The sequence below is a fragment of the Rhinoraja longicauda genome, chromosome 11, assembly GCF_053455715.1.
Source record: "Rhinoraja longicauda isolate Sanriku21f chromosome 11, sRhiLon1.1, whole genome shotgun sequence".
In the NCBI taxonomy this organism is placed as follows: Eukaryota; Metazoa; Chordata; class Chondrichthyes; order Rajiformes; family Arhynchobatidae; genus Rhinoraja; species Rhinoraja longicauda.
Window position 1 is genome coordinate 9549276 of NC_135963.1, and position 15790 is coordinate 9565065.

The 15790-nt window shown below is 37.4% G+C and overlaps 1 protein-coding gene across 4 annotated transcripts in view; it reads right to left on the bottom strand.

The window, feature by feature from the left end:
• Positions 1-252: 252 nt before the first annotated feature.
• The window catches only part of tgfbr3 (transforming growth factor, beta receptor III), a 126984-nt gene continuing 111446 nt past the window's right edge, over positions 253-15790 (bottom strand). For 3 of the 4 annotated variants that reach the window (XM_078408204.1, XM_078408205.1, XM_078408203.1), the window contains exons 15-17: positions 14530-14571; positions 11985-12092; positions 253-3766 (exon numbers count right to left, since the gene is read on the bottom strand). In XM_078408204.1, coding sequence (XP_078264330.1) covers positions 3648-3766; positions 11985-12092; positions 14530-14571 — 269 coding nt within the window. In that variant the 3' untranslated portion in view covers positions 253-3647. Of the gene's footprint in view, positions 3767-8866; positions 8918-11984; positions 12093-14529; positions 14572-15790 lie in introns of all 4 variants that reach the window. The other variant, XM_078408206.1, reaches the window with a different exon arrangement.

The window sequence follows — 15790 nt, forward strand, 5'->3', positions numbered from 1 at the left end:
GAGTTACTCCAGCTTTTTGTGTCTTTCCTTGGTAAACCAGCATTTACAATTCCTTCTTTCTACTCTATGCGTTAATTAGACTTTCCCATCTGTGTGGGTCCTACAACTAGTTCTGGTGGACATCTCAGTGTGTGATTTAAGTGAAATTGCAACCATTGTGTCAGAAGTAAACATCAATTCACTCTTTAGAAAATCTAATTTTTACCTTGCTAGAATCTAGCACTTCTTTATTTAATAAACACAATTTCCATATTCAGTTAATTGATATACAACTTTATTTGACATAATTATATAGTATGACAAAAGATCAACATTTTTTAAAAACTTTCACAATAAATCCCTTTTCAACAGCATATGCAAAATAGATATGAACAGAACACAGCCCTATTAAGTAGGCACAGATACCACCTGCTAATACTTACAAAAGTCAAATAGTACAACCAGCAGGAGAGGCTTTGTTCCTTCAGTAAAACAGTGAGGTAGATATATTTTAAAGGCAAAGAAAAAATGAAGTATTAAGAAAAGAAAATTTACAATCTTCAAAGAATTGTTTCTCCAACAGTAATACTATACAAACATCCAAAGTATGCAAAAGGTACATACCATCTGAAATTTCTAAGTGTACAGCTGCCAGGGTCCACGTTAAACCATTAGAGTGAACCTACCATAGTGTTTAAAGCAATCTGATTGCTCCCGATTATTTTAGTAAACCCTTCCCAAACAACAGAATCAATAGTATCCTTGAGTCAAAGTGAAAAAGCAAAGGCCAAAAAGAAGTATGATATTACATTAATTGATCTCTTTTTATGCATCATTATGTTAGGCCCAAATGTATTTTTATATCTGTATTCAATTGTAATACACAAAAGATTTTACATACAACTTAAAAGCAGATTAACATGCAGTTTGAAGCAAAGTGGAAGGCATAAAGTCATTTCTTTTCAGGCAGTGAGCCAAACTCCTAAATATTTTCAACATATATTGTGGTAAGAGAAACATTCCTGTAGGGTATTTTTCCAATCACTTTGGAAACAAAAAATGAGAAAGCAAAATAGTATTGCAATGACAGCAGCCTGAAAGATGCTAACTTTAATCACCACCTAACAACAAGCCTTCAGAAAACCTGTAATTTTACAAAGTAGTCAGTAGGTTATGCCAGAGGCAACTCTATTTTGTGTAGAAAAATAGTAATGGATGATGTTGTTCTATACTTTACATCAGTGGTTCCCAACCCTTTTCAGCTAAAGCCCCATATTCATAATCTAAAATGACCTTGCTCCTTCACGGACACACACACACACATACCAAATGTCTCATACGGTACTCTTTAAGGAGTTAGGGTATCTCAGGGACTCCCAGGCACAGTTCACAACCCCAGGGCTGGGGCAGTTGGTATGCAGAGTATATTTTAACTTCTCTTTTGGGAACTTTCCAACTACTAAGCTCGGTATTATTACAGCCTCACAGAACCCCGTGAGTCGTGCACCCATGGTTTGGAACCACAGCTTTACATCCTTTCTTTAATCGGCTGATGTGGTTTAATGTAACATTTTCAAACAACAAAGTAAATTGTGACATTGCCCTGGTTTGTTGAAAGAAGAAAATTAAAGTGCTAAATTGCTCATTAGATCCATTCATAACCACTTCTCAGAAATGTTCCGAATAAGGGCATAAAAAGTATTTGAAAAATCAAAAAATAACTGCAGAAGCTGGAAATCTGAAAAAAGAACAGAAAATGCTGGGAATACTCAGGTCAGGAAGCAACTGTGGAAAGAGAAACAGAGTCAATGTTCTTCAACTTGAAACATTTGCTCTTTTTCTCTTTTTACAGAAGATGCCAGAGTATTTCCAGCATTTTCAATTTTTAATATGAATAATAACTAACTGTTTAATGCCAACAACTGCCTCAGCTTTAATGATCACCTTATCATTTGTTTTTGTCACTGTATTATGACAGGGACAAGTTACTGAATGCACATTTAATTTCACTAATTGTACAATTCTTTTTTATAAAAATATTAATTTTGCAGCCATACCTACTACTAACTGAATTACCAGCTTTAGAAAAGTGTACAGGTTTTATACAATATCTTCAGCTGGCAATAACCATTTTAAAAATGAAGCTAACATTTGTATTTAGAATCTTAATAAAATGTAAAAGTGATTCCAATCACTTTCATTAGTATTGATTCTGATTAAACAAATCAACTTCTATTGCCCAAACAGATATTCTGAGGGAAATGAGTAAAAAGCAAAATAGCAGAAATCCATTATAAAATCCAAAGAAAAATTCACAGTTAACAAAATTAATACATATTTATATAATTGAATTTCATTTTTATAATTTTAACAACAAAGGGTAAATTCAGTAATCCTGCGATTTTAACAGGAAAGCTAGTTTCAAGGGGAGTGCGAGGCAGATAATGTCATTCAAAGGCAGAAGTGTGTTATCTTTAATCCAGTCAACCCAATGCAGTTGTGTCTGGACTGCTTCCTAAATGCCGGCATTACCTACAATATCCATACCCTGGTGCAGTTTCCTCCACCTGAACTCGCTTGAGCCTAGCTCCCCATTATCAGCATTCGACGACCAAATCTACCCTTAGAACACTTACACGGAAATCCTGAATACAATAAAAAATATAGCCTATATGTTACTAAAATACTCTGTACTCTGCTCTGGAGAGTTCTATAAATGTTTATATACAAGGAATACATTATTAATTCATGACAAAATACATTCAACTGTACAGTTTGCAATAGTCAGTACCGTGAAGAACACAGTCTACTGAGTTGCAGAAAATACAACATTCATGGTGTGGGACGATTTGTATCATCTCACTGATGAACAAATGCTTTAAAAATATAAAAAAGTAAAAAAGAGGAATTCAGAGTGTGCTTTATAGCCCCATGTGTGTCTAAAAGTAACATCAGCTGCTTACAAGACACTTGGACAACTAACCAATAAAAATCTTCAAAAACCACCTGTCCAGATAATTTGAGAAAAACAGCAGAAATCTCTGCTTTGGTCTATATTTTAAATTTTAGATCAATTAGCTTAAAACACTGATTTCTTAACAAAGATGTAAATGTTCTTAAAAAAATGTGATAACATATTTAACAGCATATGCAGAGAAAGATGGCTTAGAGTTGTTTTTTGGTACAGGTATTTTACAATATTTCTAAGGAACCTGTCTAACTGATACAAATTTGATGTATATGTGACTTAGAAAGACTGAATGTTTAGTTGTTATCTTTGGTTAATCAGAACGGTGTTTTCTTTGTGTGTTCAGAAAGTTGCTGGTGATCACAATGAAGTCTATATAATAATTAAAAGGCCGCATTCTAGACATTAAGCAGCATTGAGAAATATCTGGTACAATTTTCACATAAGGAACATAAACTGTTAGCACGTTCCTATTCAGGGTAATTAGTAGTTTCATCACATATAGCATAATGCGCTTGAGAGAAGTCAGTTTGCCTAAAGTACACAGCAACTTAAGATGATATTTTTTGTCTTGAAAGTACATGTCAGCTTTCAAGAGGCAACTGAAGATCTTCCTTTTATCCTCGGGATAGTAACCAACAATTAGTCACTTTGAACTTTGCCTCTACACTTCATTTCCTTGTAGCTATTTCCCTCAGGGTTAGGGCATGCTGCTGCTCGAACAGGGAGTGCTCTGTGTGCTTCCAATGCTATGAGCGGTGCTGCTGTTTTCTGACGCTGGAGGAGATGTAGGGACCTGCTGCCTTCCACCTGTTTTACCTGTGGAGGTAAAACAATTGTCAATTAGTTGGCCTATGCACCAAACAAATGCAGACGTCCCACAGGCAAATTTAGTCTTAACATGCGGTAAGGTTAAATAACAAACAGAAATAACATCTCGGTTCTTTTGCTATGCATAAAGTAATTCCATCAGTGGTTTATATGAGAGTTTGCAATTCACCTAGAGAGGAAAACAGTTGTCCATTAGTCGGCCAATTCCCCAAAAGATACAAAGATACGACACGCAAATTGAATCTTAATTTGTGGTAAGATTAATTAAAAGGGGGACACTGGGGCGCAGTGGTAGAGTTGCTGCCCTGCAGCACCAGAGACCCAGATTCGATCCTGACTACGGGTGCCCTCTGTATGGAGTTTGCATGTTGGTCTGCATCCCAGAGTACTTAAGGAGGTGGCTCTAGAAATAGTGGAAGCATTGGAGATCATTTTTCAATGTTCTATAGATTCAGGATCAGTTCCTGTGGATTGGAGGATAGCAAATGTTATCCCACTTTTTAAGAAAGGAGGGAGAGAGAAAACGGGTAATTATAGACCAGTTAGTCTGACATCAGTGGTGGGGAAGATGCTGGAGTCAATTATAAAAGACGAAATTGCTGAGCATTTGGATAGCAGTAACGGGATCATTCCGAGTCAGCATGGATTTACGAAGGGGAAATCATGCTTGACAAATCTACTGGAATTTTTTGAGGATGTAACTAGGAAAATTGACAAGGGAGAGTCAGTGGATGTGGTGTACCTCGACTTTCAGAAAGCCTTCGACAAGGTCCCACATAGGAGATTAGTGGGCAAAATTAGGGCACATGGTATTGGGGGTAGGGTACTGACATGGATAGAAAATTGGTTGACAGACAGAAAGCAAAGAGTGGGGATAAATGGGTCCCTTTCGGAATGGCAGGCAGTGACCAGTGGGGTACCGCAAGGTTCGGTGCTGGGACCCCAGCTATTTACGATATACATTAATGACTTAGACGAAGGGATTAAAAGTACCATTAGCAAATTTGCAGATGATACTAAGTTGGGGGGTAGTGTGAATTGTGAGGAAGATGCAATAAGGCTGCAGGGTGACTTGGACAGGTTGTGTGAGTGGGCGGATACATGGCAGATGCAGTTTAATGTAGATAAGTGTGAGGTTATTCACTTTGGAAGTAAGAATAGAAAGGCAGATTATTATCTGAATGGTGTCAAGTTAGGAGGAGGGGGAGTTCAACGAGATCTGGGTGTCCTAGTGCATCAGTCAATGAAAGGAAGCATGCAGGTTCAGCAGGCAGTGAAGAAAGCCAATGGAATGTTGGCCTTCGTAACAAGAGTTGAGTATAGGAGCAAAGAGGTCCTTCTACAGTTGTACCGGGCCCTGGTGAGACCGCACCTGGAGTACTGTGTGCAGTTTTGGTCTCCAAATTTGAGGAAGGATGTTCTTGCTATGGAGGGCGTGCAGCGTAGGTTCACTAGGTTAATTCCCGGAATGGCGGGACTGTCGTATGTTGAAAGGCTGGAGCGATTGGGCTTGTATACACTGGAATTTAGAAGGATGAGGGGGGATCTTATTGAAACATATGAGATAATTAGGGGATTGGACACATTAGAGGCAGATAACATGTTCCCAATGTTGGGGGAGTCCAGAACAAGGGGCCACAGTTTGAGAATAAGGGGTAGGCCATTTAGAACGGAGATGAGGAAGAACTTTTTCAGTCAGAGAGTGGTGAAGGTGTGGAATTCTCTGCCTCAGAGGGCAGTGGAGGCCAGTTCGTTGGATACTTTCAAGAGAGAGCTGGATAGAGCTCTTAAGGATAGCGGAGTGAGGGGGTATGGGGAGAAGGCAGGAACGGGGTACTGATTGAGAGTGATCAGCCATGATCGCATTGAATGGCGGTGCTGGCTCGAAGGGCTGAATGGCCTACTCCTGCACCTATTGTCTATTGTCTATTGTCTATTGTTCTCCCTGTGACCTTGTGGGTTTTCTCCAGGAGCTCCGGTTTCCATCCACACTCCAAAGATATTCCAGTTTTTCGATCAATTTGCTTTGGTTAAAGAAAAACTGTAAATTGTCCCTAGTGTGTAGGATAGTGCCAGTGTTCGGAGCGATCGCTGGTTGGAGCGGTCTTGGTGGGTCAAAGGACTCGTATCCGCGCTGTCTCTCTAAAGTATAAAGTCTAAACTTTTGTGCTCTATACGGTAAAGTGGCTTGCGGGCGAGGCTGTAGAATTTAAGGCCTTATGTTCATATCAAGATGAATCCTGCAATTATCTGTATGTAATTCCTTCATTTGTGGGTATATATAAAAACTTTCCAGCTTGAAAATAGTTTTCAGAACCCATGAAGTTGTTGTTTTCCACTCCACTGCTGGAGATGTTTAAAAAAAAAGTCACAATCCCTTTTCAAGGCCTCTCAGCTCTGAGGATCGCTGCCAAGCTTTAAAAAAACTAATATGTCACAGATTCATGCAAAAATCAGAACCGGCCCCGATCCCCCACTGTTATCCCAGATTGGTAGCTTAATAGCACATTCAACCATTTCCCAAACAATGTTACGATAGGGACCTATTTTTTGAGGAATTAAAGGGCTTTTCGATATTCACTGCACTTGATGAACTTAAAGTCAGTGCACCATTCTACGAAGGGATAAAGTCACGACTAGCACTGAACCAAATCCAAAATCAGCCGTAAACTGCAAGAATGTGTGCTTAAGAACCATTCCATGAAAAATCAGCTCAGCTTTTGAAAGCGTTCACTTTAACAGATTGAACATGGTGGGGTGCACACACACACATGATATTCTGCAGATGTAATTTGCGACTTTTAAACTGAAACAAAGCTAGCTCACAGCAGATAGCTGCATTAAAAAGAAAATCAGTATTAGAACTCCTTGCCAAGAAAATCTGACTGATATTTTTAGTCCTCTGAGTTTGCTTTGTCAGATAATTTTTAATCAGGGTATTTAAAAAAAAGGTGGTCTACGATCATGGAAAGATTTATTTTTCTCCTTGGATAAATAACTTATTCTAACAATCGTAACAAATAAAAAGCATTTTTGTAGGTCCAAAAACCTTAAACCAGACGCAGGCAATAGATGTAATTACTATCTAATTGTATGATTAATACACTGAATCAGATGCAATCGCAAACATGGTTCCATATAATGCCCGGAAATTGTACTGCAAACCCAAATATTTAGAGGGAGGATGTTTCCATATTTCCATGTTTAAGATGAACACATTTGGAACATTGGTCAGAATTTATAACCTGCACTGAGAGATGTAGGAAAAACATGAATTAAGTGGAACATTTGAACTCAGTGAGTTATACTGGATGACAATGAAGTCAGTTTCCACCTCCAGGGCTGAATAATAGTATTTTAGACAGCTGTTGTATCTTTTGCTGAATTTCAATTGATGTTTTCAAGTCGATAGGCTATGTTCAGTACAACTGCATCACAGTAACATATTTTGCTATTTGCTGCCTCCGGTACCTTTGAGCTTTGTAAGTAAAAGGAAGTGATAACCATCTATTGTCATTCTCCCTTAGAGGGAAATAAATATCTTTCCTCCAGTGCAGGTTTATACAAGCCTGACTGGTTCCTATAAATTAAGGAATATTTCCGAGCTACAATTGTACAGCTGTTTTGTAAAATTAGTGTCAAGAGAGATGCTACAGGTCGTAATTTTGAATAAGCAACTTCATTTTGTTGTACACTTTACGCAAAACCTGGGTTTATTCCCTTAGGCTTGCAACAGCATGTTCAGCAATGTGACCTGCCAAGTGCTTCATCATGCCCCAACGTACAAATTAACGATGAGTTCACTTTTTCTAATCTGTCACCCTTTGATAAATATGGAGTTGTACTTGTGATGTAGTCAAAGTTTTGGAGTAATCAATTGGTCTTAATGTTACGCACAATCCTTGCTCCTCAGTTATTTATATTTTGTAAGCAATCCAGTTTTACCAACTGCATCACAATACAATGACAAGAAATCCCTTCCATGTCAATCAGCAAATGTTCAATGTTTTTTTCTCTCCAGAAAACCAAGAAATTAATGAATACTGAAAGAACTAGCCTAGATAAATCCAGGGCCCTAAGAAGAATGAGTAAATCAAAAAGATTTATCACTGCAATGTAAGCATTCTTACTACACAGCTTCACAGTAACGAGGCGATGGAAAACAAAATCTAAATACTTAGTCATCCTTGCACCATCTATCTAAAGGGAATGGGTTAATTATGTGTAACACATCAAACAAATGAATGAAATAAGGAGGATATACAGCTTTACTTTTCCTCATCATCTTTTAAAACCCTTTCTGTGATAACTGATTGAAATCACTCCATGATAAAACACCCTTTGGCCCACCGATGCACGGCAACCAATGATCACCCATTCACATTAGTTCTATGTTATCTCACTTTCTCATCCATACCCAACACACTAAGGGCAATTTACACCAGCCAATTAATCTACAAACCCGCACATCTTTAGGATGTGGGAGGAAATCGGAGCACCTGGAGGAAACTTACGCGGTCACAGGGAGAACGCGCAAAAACTCCACATAAACAGCACTTGAAGTTAGGATCGAACCCAGATCTCTGGTGCTGCGAGGTAGCAGCTCTACCAGCAGCCCCACTGTGCCACCCGAACTGCTGTTGCGAATTTTGCTCTCCCAACAAAAATCTGTGTAATTGGAAATAAAGCTTCTCCGAACATTCTTTTGTTGTTTTGGCAGTTATTAAATTTATAATGAGCATCTGCTGTCTCAGTATCCAGCAGAAATAGTGTTTCCAGATTAACTTTAATTAACTTCACCTTTCACAAATGGAAACCCTTTTTAAAATAAAACTCTTTCAAAGTTAGGAAAATAATGCTAAAGGTAAAACACTGTCAACTTCAACAAAATTGTTAGTGTATTGAAGAACTGTTGAAGTGCTGAGAATTGTTTAAATTGTTCAAATCCAATAGGAGTGGGCTTCATGTCTTCATGTATTTTTATTGAAGGGATATGTAAGGATATACAAGGACAAAAGAAACAGAGGCAGTGGAATACAACTCTTCTCCTTGCTCTGACATTCAAAGCAAACATTTCTGAATTCTTACCTTAACGTCACTTTCCTGCACTAACCCCTTGTTCCTTGATTCCCTTTAAATCTAAAATATTCACATCCAGATAAAAAATGGAAGTCAATTGAGCGGTGACAGTAAATAGTTATATAATGTATTTTAAAAATGTTTTTCTTACACATCCTTGCACATTTTTTGTTGAGCAATAATGTAATTAAGTCAATGCTGGATTTAGATACAATGAAAGATCCCTCTTACAACTGGAAACAGTTCTGTGATAAAGATCTTGCCATTTCCTGTGGAATTTAAAAGGGGAGTGTACAGCAACACAGAACTCTGTCAATAGAATGCAGAGTGATACAAAGAAAGGTCTAGGATTTATATTTGTGTGCTGCCATAAAATAGTGTTATTTCCCATAGTTTAGCTCTCTGCTGCTGTGATCTATTCCTTTAGTTCAACCAGGTGGGAATGCCAATGATATGAGGGATCTCTGTAAACACTATCAATTATATTCTACCACCCATCAAACACAGGCAGCTGAACTTTTGATTGGTGTCACTTTTATGTAATTTCTAATCCCAACCCGGACTTACTTTTGAAAGGATTTTTTTTGTGTGTTCGATAAGGTGGAGCACCTTATAATGTTGAGCAATAGAACGTTTTGAGCCATTATTCAATCTTCTAGATCAGGTAGTGAGGGCCATGCACATCTCAAAGCAATGCCTAGTGCATGTGAATGTTCTTCTGTTTTTTACACCATACTAAAACCATTGGTGAAATGAGATCATTAATTTGGCTCAATGATGTGCGGCTTTGAGCGGTGGGCTCACAATCAGTCAAAATGTTAGAAAGACCCATAGTGGATCATATTAGAAAGTCTACGTTTGCTAAAATAAGTGAAAATTAAACCCACTGTTGGCTCAGCTCAAAGCCAAATCATAAGGACAAAGCAAACGTCCGTCCAAGTTACTAAGAACAACATGGCTTTTTAATAAAAAACAGATACTGATACATTTCTACCTGGGGAGCAACATAGAAAATATACAAACACTGTGAATACTGATGAATGCAAATTGCTCTGTAATTAAGAATGGAGATTTAGAGAAATTAAAAGATGAATAAAAATGCCTTCTCTGAAGAGGTTATAAATGCCATTTTACCTGCAGAGTCAGACATACAATGCCATTAAAATCAAATTCTCTATGGCTGCAGTGGTGGGGAAAAATTATGTTTTTAAAAAAAAAGCTGATTATATGAATATCTGCATTGTGATCAATGGTGCACTGGACAAACCATTTGCCCTGGAAACTATTGAAATTTAGTAAAAATATTTCATAAAATTGGGCGGCACAGTGACGTAGCGGAGGAATTGCTGCCTCCGGAGAGACCTGGGCTTGATCCTGCCCTCGGGTGCTGTCTGTACGGAGTTTGCTTGTTCTCCTTGTGACTGCATGGGTTTTCTGTGGGTGCTCCAGTTTCCTCCCACACTCCAAAGACTTACAGGTTTGTAGGTTAATTGGCTTCAGTAAAATTAAAAATTGCCCCTAGTTTTTAGGATAGTGTCAGTGTACACTATCGCTGTTCGGTGTGGACTCGGTGGGCCAAAGGGCCTGTTTCCACGCTGTATCTCTAAAGTCTAAAACATGTTTATCCTTGACTGCTAAGACATTACTTTGTATTGAAATAGAAATATTTAGTAATGCATCTATCTCATGCCAGTTCAGTCTATTTTCTACTTTAGCATACCAGCTCTAGCTGTTTCAAATGTTTCAACATCCTAATACCAAACTGACAAATCTACATAAAATGCTGATAGAATTCACGCAGTTGTACGTATTTCTTGATGTACCAGAATTGAATAAAAAGTGGATCCAGCTCACCAACTTTCTCACTTTTTTTTTTACAGAATGCATGTGGCAGCATTTTCTCTATTTATATATTTCAGCTATGGACCAATTATTTACTTCTTAAATTATAACCAATTTTCCCTCGGCTATGTACAAGAGGTTATCCTCTGGCAATATTTCTTATGAACCCATCCTCCCATCCTGTCAGCTTCCACAGCCCAATTGCATCAAGCTAAATGTATTTCAAGGAAATGGCCAGCATTGTTAAAATATAAATGACTTTACTAATGCCCCATTGCTTTAACCTTATGTTAAATTATTATTTTGAAGACATTTTGAAGATATTTCTACACATTCTTCAAGTTCTAAAAATACTCTTACGACAGTGGCACAGCCGATAGAGCTGCTGCTTCAGAGGCCCGGGTTCGATCCTGACCCAGGTTGCACATTCTCCCTGTGATTATGTGGGTTTCATACAGCTGCTCTGGTTTCTTCCCACAACTTAAAAGACATGTGGGGTTTTTGGTTAATTGGCATCTGTAAATTGTTTCTAGTGTGTAAGGAGTGGATGGAAAAAGTGGGATAAGTTCTAGTGTGAACGGGCAATCAATGGTCAGTGTGGACTCGTTGGGCCAAAGGACCATTTCCATGCTGTATCTCCAAACAGAATTCTACAAGTTCAAAAAGAAAGCTTACAATTCTATGCCTCTCATAATTTTATGCATTTTGTTTTAGATCTGATAGAAGTATATAAAATTATGAAAGGCTACCTTTCATTATGAAAGGTAGACTGTCAGAACCATTTTCCCAGGGGGGAAATGTCAAAGACTGGAGGGCATTTAAGACAAAAGGGACAAAGTTTAAAGGAGATGTGTTGGGCAAATTTGCTTTTACACAGAGTGAATTGGGTGCCTAGACAGCAATGCCAGTGATGGTGGTGTTTAAGAGGCTTTTAGATAGGCACATGGATATGCAGGGAATGGAGGGATATGGATTATGTACAGGCAAATGAGATGAGTTTATTTTGGCATCATGTTCGGCAGTCATTGAGGGCCGAAGAACCTGTTCCAGTACTGTACTGCTCTATGTTCTAATTCTATGATTTAGAATCAATCAAGTTGTATATTTTTTCCAAATTCAGAAAAGGAATCAAAACTGAGATCTATATGTTCATCAGTATTTTAATCTCAGTGGGCGACTAATAATCCTTTCCTTATCCATCAGGAAAATGTAATTGTTTCATCTCAACAGAATGGGGATGATCCTATGCCATGGATATAGAGAAACAAAATAATTTCAAGCATACCTGTGAGAGAGTAAATGTACCACAAAGCTCCTGTCAGAAGGGCACCAATCACAAAGGCTGCAAATGCAATTCCCACAACTGTGGGAGTATCCAGACCATAAATTATATCTGAAAGATGGAAGAAATATTATACAAATTTGCATGTAGATATGACATAAAATAAAACAACTCCAATTGGAATTATCATTTAACAATAACTCTTATTTTAGAGTACAGGTTTATTCATGGATAGCAACGTAATGACAATTGATCTAGTATTTTGTGCACAATGCACACATCAGTAATTAAACAATTAACTTATTTGTATGTAGATATGAAGTATTAAATTAAACACGTCTTCAGTTGGGATTATTAGTCACCAAAAAATCAGTTTCAGATGTGCAGAATTATTTATTAGTATCATAATGACAACTGAACTAGTGTTTAATGCAACATACTCATGCCAACAACAATTCATTTGTCTACATGTTTGATTGTTTGCTTGCACTGTCTCAAACACTACAATATGTTTTTTCTTAAATTCTGAAACACAGACTATTTACAGGGAGGCTTTAGACCTAAAGTAATCGACTGCACAAAGGCCTATGTGTGTGCACCTTGTCAACAAATCTGGTTCAGATCACTGCTATCCATACTGCTCTAATTAAGTCTAAAACCATGATTTAGGAGGCACAACATGTAATCTCAATAACAGCGGCTGTAAATGGGCAGGAATAATAGCAAATCTCAGAAGATGGTAGAGATTGTATTTATTAGAGATAAAATAATTTAAATAACTAATTGTTTAAAATGGGACAAAGGCCGACTACGTATTTTAAATATTAACCAACTCACATATGTTTGATAAGATCAAAATGTGTTGAAATAAACAACCTTTAAAGAACATTTTCCAATGTGATTCATGAACATGGCAGTTTCCCTTTAAACTTATCCTGAATGCTACACTTACAAAAAAGGACCAATTAGCTTCCACTGGTGTATTTTAGAGTATTATTTGTGCCCCAGTTCTTTTCCATTTTAGTAATAATCATCTAATTAAGAGATTTAAAAGAGTTATATTGCTATTTATTATGTTATGTTTAGAATGGAGTATTCATTGCATCACTTTATAATTTAAGAATATCCATTTGTTATTCCCAGACAGAAAGAAAATCAGTGTTCCCGTATAATTATGGTTAATGGCACATGCTTTGTTGGGTTTTTTTTTCACTTGCAAGACCTGTCAGCTTTTGGGGCAGAATTTCACCTAGCTGTAATACTGCCACAATACCTCTGCTAACTACGCTCGCTTATAGTGGCAGGCAGTATAGGCAAGCAAGGTTGTAGTTTCACAGAGAGAGTTGCTACATTAATTAGTAAAACATAAGAATGTTTGTGAATTGATGCTTTCATTTGCACATATATTTCTGAATATAAAGAAAGAGAGAATTAAACAGTTTCATTCTGTGGATGTAATTCCTCTTTCCATTCACTCTTCGCGGTGAGAGTGAATGGAAAGAGGAATTAAATCCACAGAATTAAACTGTTTCTTCGGTTTCTTAATCAAAAAGATATTTAATGTAAAATCATACTTTAAAAGAACGTGGACCTGAATCAGTGCATGAAAGCAGCACTGAAGAGGTGGTGCGATACCAGTTTGGTCCAAGGATCCCCAACAGCTCAATTTTAGTTCAGGCTGGCCCCAGGATGTCATATTGTGTAGAACAACCTTGCATTCTTTATCCAAAAGCTCATGACAATGTGGAAGAAATCAACTTGGGCTTTGAATCACCAGTGTGAGTGAAGGGAGGTGGGATGAGGGAGGTGGGGCTGGAACAAGGTTGTAAAGAGGTAGGTTTTAGAGTCAGAGAGAGATTTAGGTTGGGGTTTGATCGAATAAGGCAGGGTCAGTCATCTGCTGGAAAATAAATTAGGGTTGGGAACTCTGAAAAGTGGTTAGAGACTCTGGTGATATTGACAATAAATAGACAGGAGGACTTATGCAAAAAGTTTATTGGAGATGGGAAATGTTTATTGGAGGTATGTGGGGCCTGTATTTTTGCACAGTGGTGATGGAGGAACAGCCACGATAGCGGCGTTTAAGAGACTTTTGGATAGGCACAAGGAATAGAGGGATATGGATCACGTACAGCCCAAAGACGGCTTTAATTTGGTATCATGCTCAGCACAAACATTATGGTACGAAGGGTTCATTCCTGTGCTGTATTGCTCAATGTTAAAAACATTATTATGTGTTACGTTTTATATTATGCTGCAAAACTATCCAAAAAATAAATAAATCACTGAATGAGGAAACCATTCCTTATCAAAGCAAATGGTACCACTGACAGAAAGCTCATTCATAAGAACATGAACAATAGTGATAGCAGCTTCCATCCTGCCCCTTATGCCTGCTCCACCATCAAGATCATCATGGCTGATCTTCTACCTCAGCACTACTTTCTTGCATTACTTCCTTGATTCTTTTATTATTTTTAAGACGTAAGCATATCATTATAAGCATAACAAATTTACAGCTAAAATAACATTTAATAATTTAACTTACAAGGCCTTGGTTTCTCTGCATTAATCTGGGTGTCAATTTTCACTAAAAAGAAAAAAAATCAAATGTATTAATTACAGCTATCAAAATATTGGCCTGTGGCCAGTCATCATTCTAGAGTTCACAAGAAGAGAGTTTGATAAAATATTAAAACAGAATTTTATAAACATTGCAAAGAATAAGTTACATGCTGGATTGCATATATTGTGTTCACTAGCAGTTCTTCATTTCTATTTTATTGCTTCAGTACATTGCTCAAGTACAAAATGGCTTTGATGGATAGATTGAAGGAGCTTCCCGCTTTCTCTCTTGGCTGGAGAAAAGTGGGGAGGGACTGGGTATTTTTAACATAACTATATGGTCAACAATAATTCTGTGTTACATTTTAAGACACTGTTTTTGCCTTGAACTTGTATCCCATCATTAATCATTTATGCAGAACAATGGTTTAGGTTTATTATTGTCACATGCACCAAGGTATAGTGAAAAGCTTTGTTTTGCATGCTATCCAAACAGATCAGATATACCACACAAATTCAATCAAGTCAAACTCAAGTATAGTAGATACAACAAAGGCGAAGATACAGAGTGCAGAATATGTATTTGGTTGATATGTTTATTTTAAGAAATAGCAAAACACAGAGTGCTGGAGAAACTCAGCAGGTGAGGTAGTATCTGAGGAAAGAATGGACTACTGATGTTTTGGGTCAGGACTAATGATGTCAGGACTTTTCTTCAGACCCGAATTGAAACATCATCTGTCCATTCTCTCCTCAGATGCTGCCTGACCCACTGAGCTTCTCCAGAATCTTGCGTTTTTCGCAAGCATCTGCAGTTTCTTGGGTGGCCTTTTTTTAAAAGAAATGTCACATTTTAAAGAAATTTACCCAGTGTTCAATCAAGATATTAATGTTCTTGCAATTCATTCAATTTATCTATTAAGAAACTAAGAAAATGGTAAAGTACAAAACTGAACACCTTCACACACTGACAATCAAAATAGAGCAAAGTGCACTTCCCTTCCTACCCCCCTTTACTGTCAAAACAGAATAAACACATAAGTAATTCATCAAATATTTCCATATAAGCACTGCTCGCTTCACTTATAAAAGAACGGATAAACAAAGTCCATATGCTTCAAAACATGTTGTTTATAAAGGGATGTGGTTATTTATTCCAGATGACCATAATTTTTTTTCTAGCCTGCATCAATCTCTTCAGAGTTGTTCGTGAGCTGAAGTTTCAAAGTGTTGAACGTAGGAGG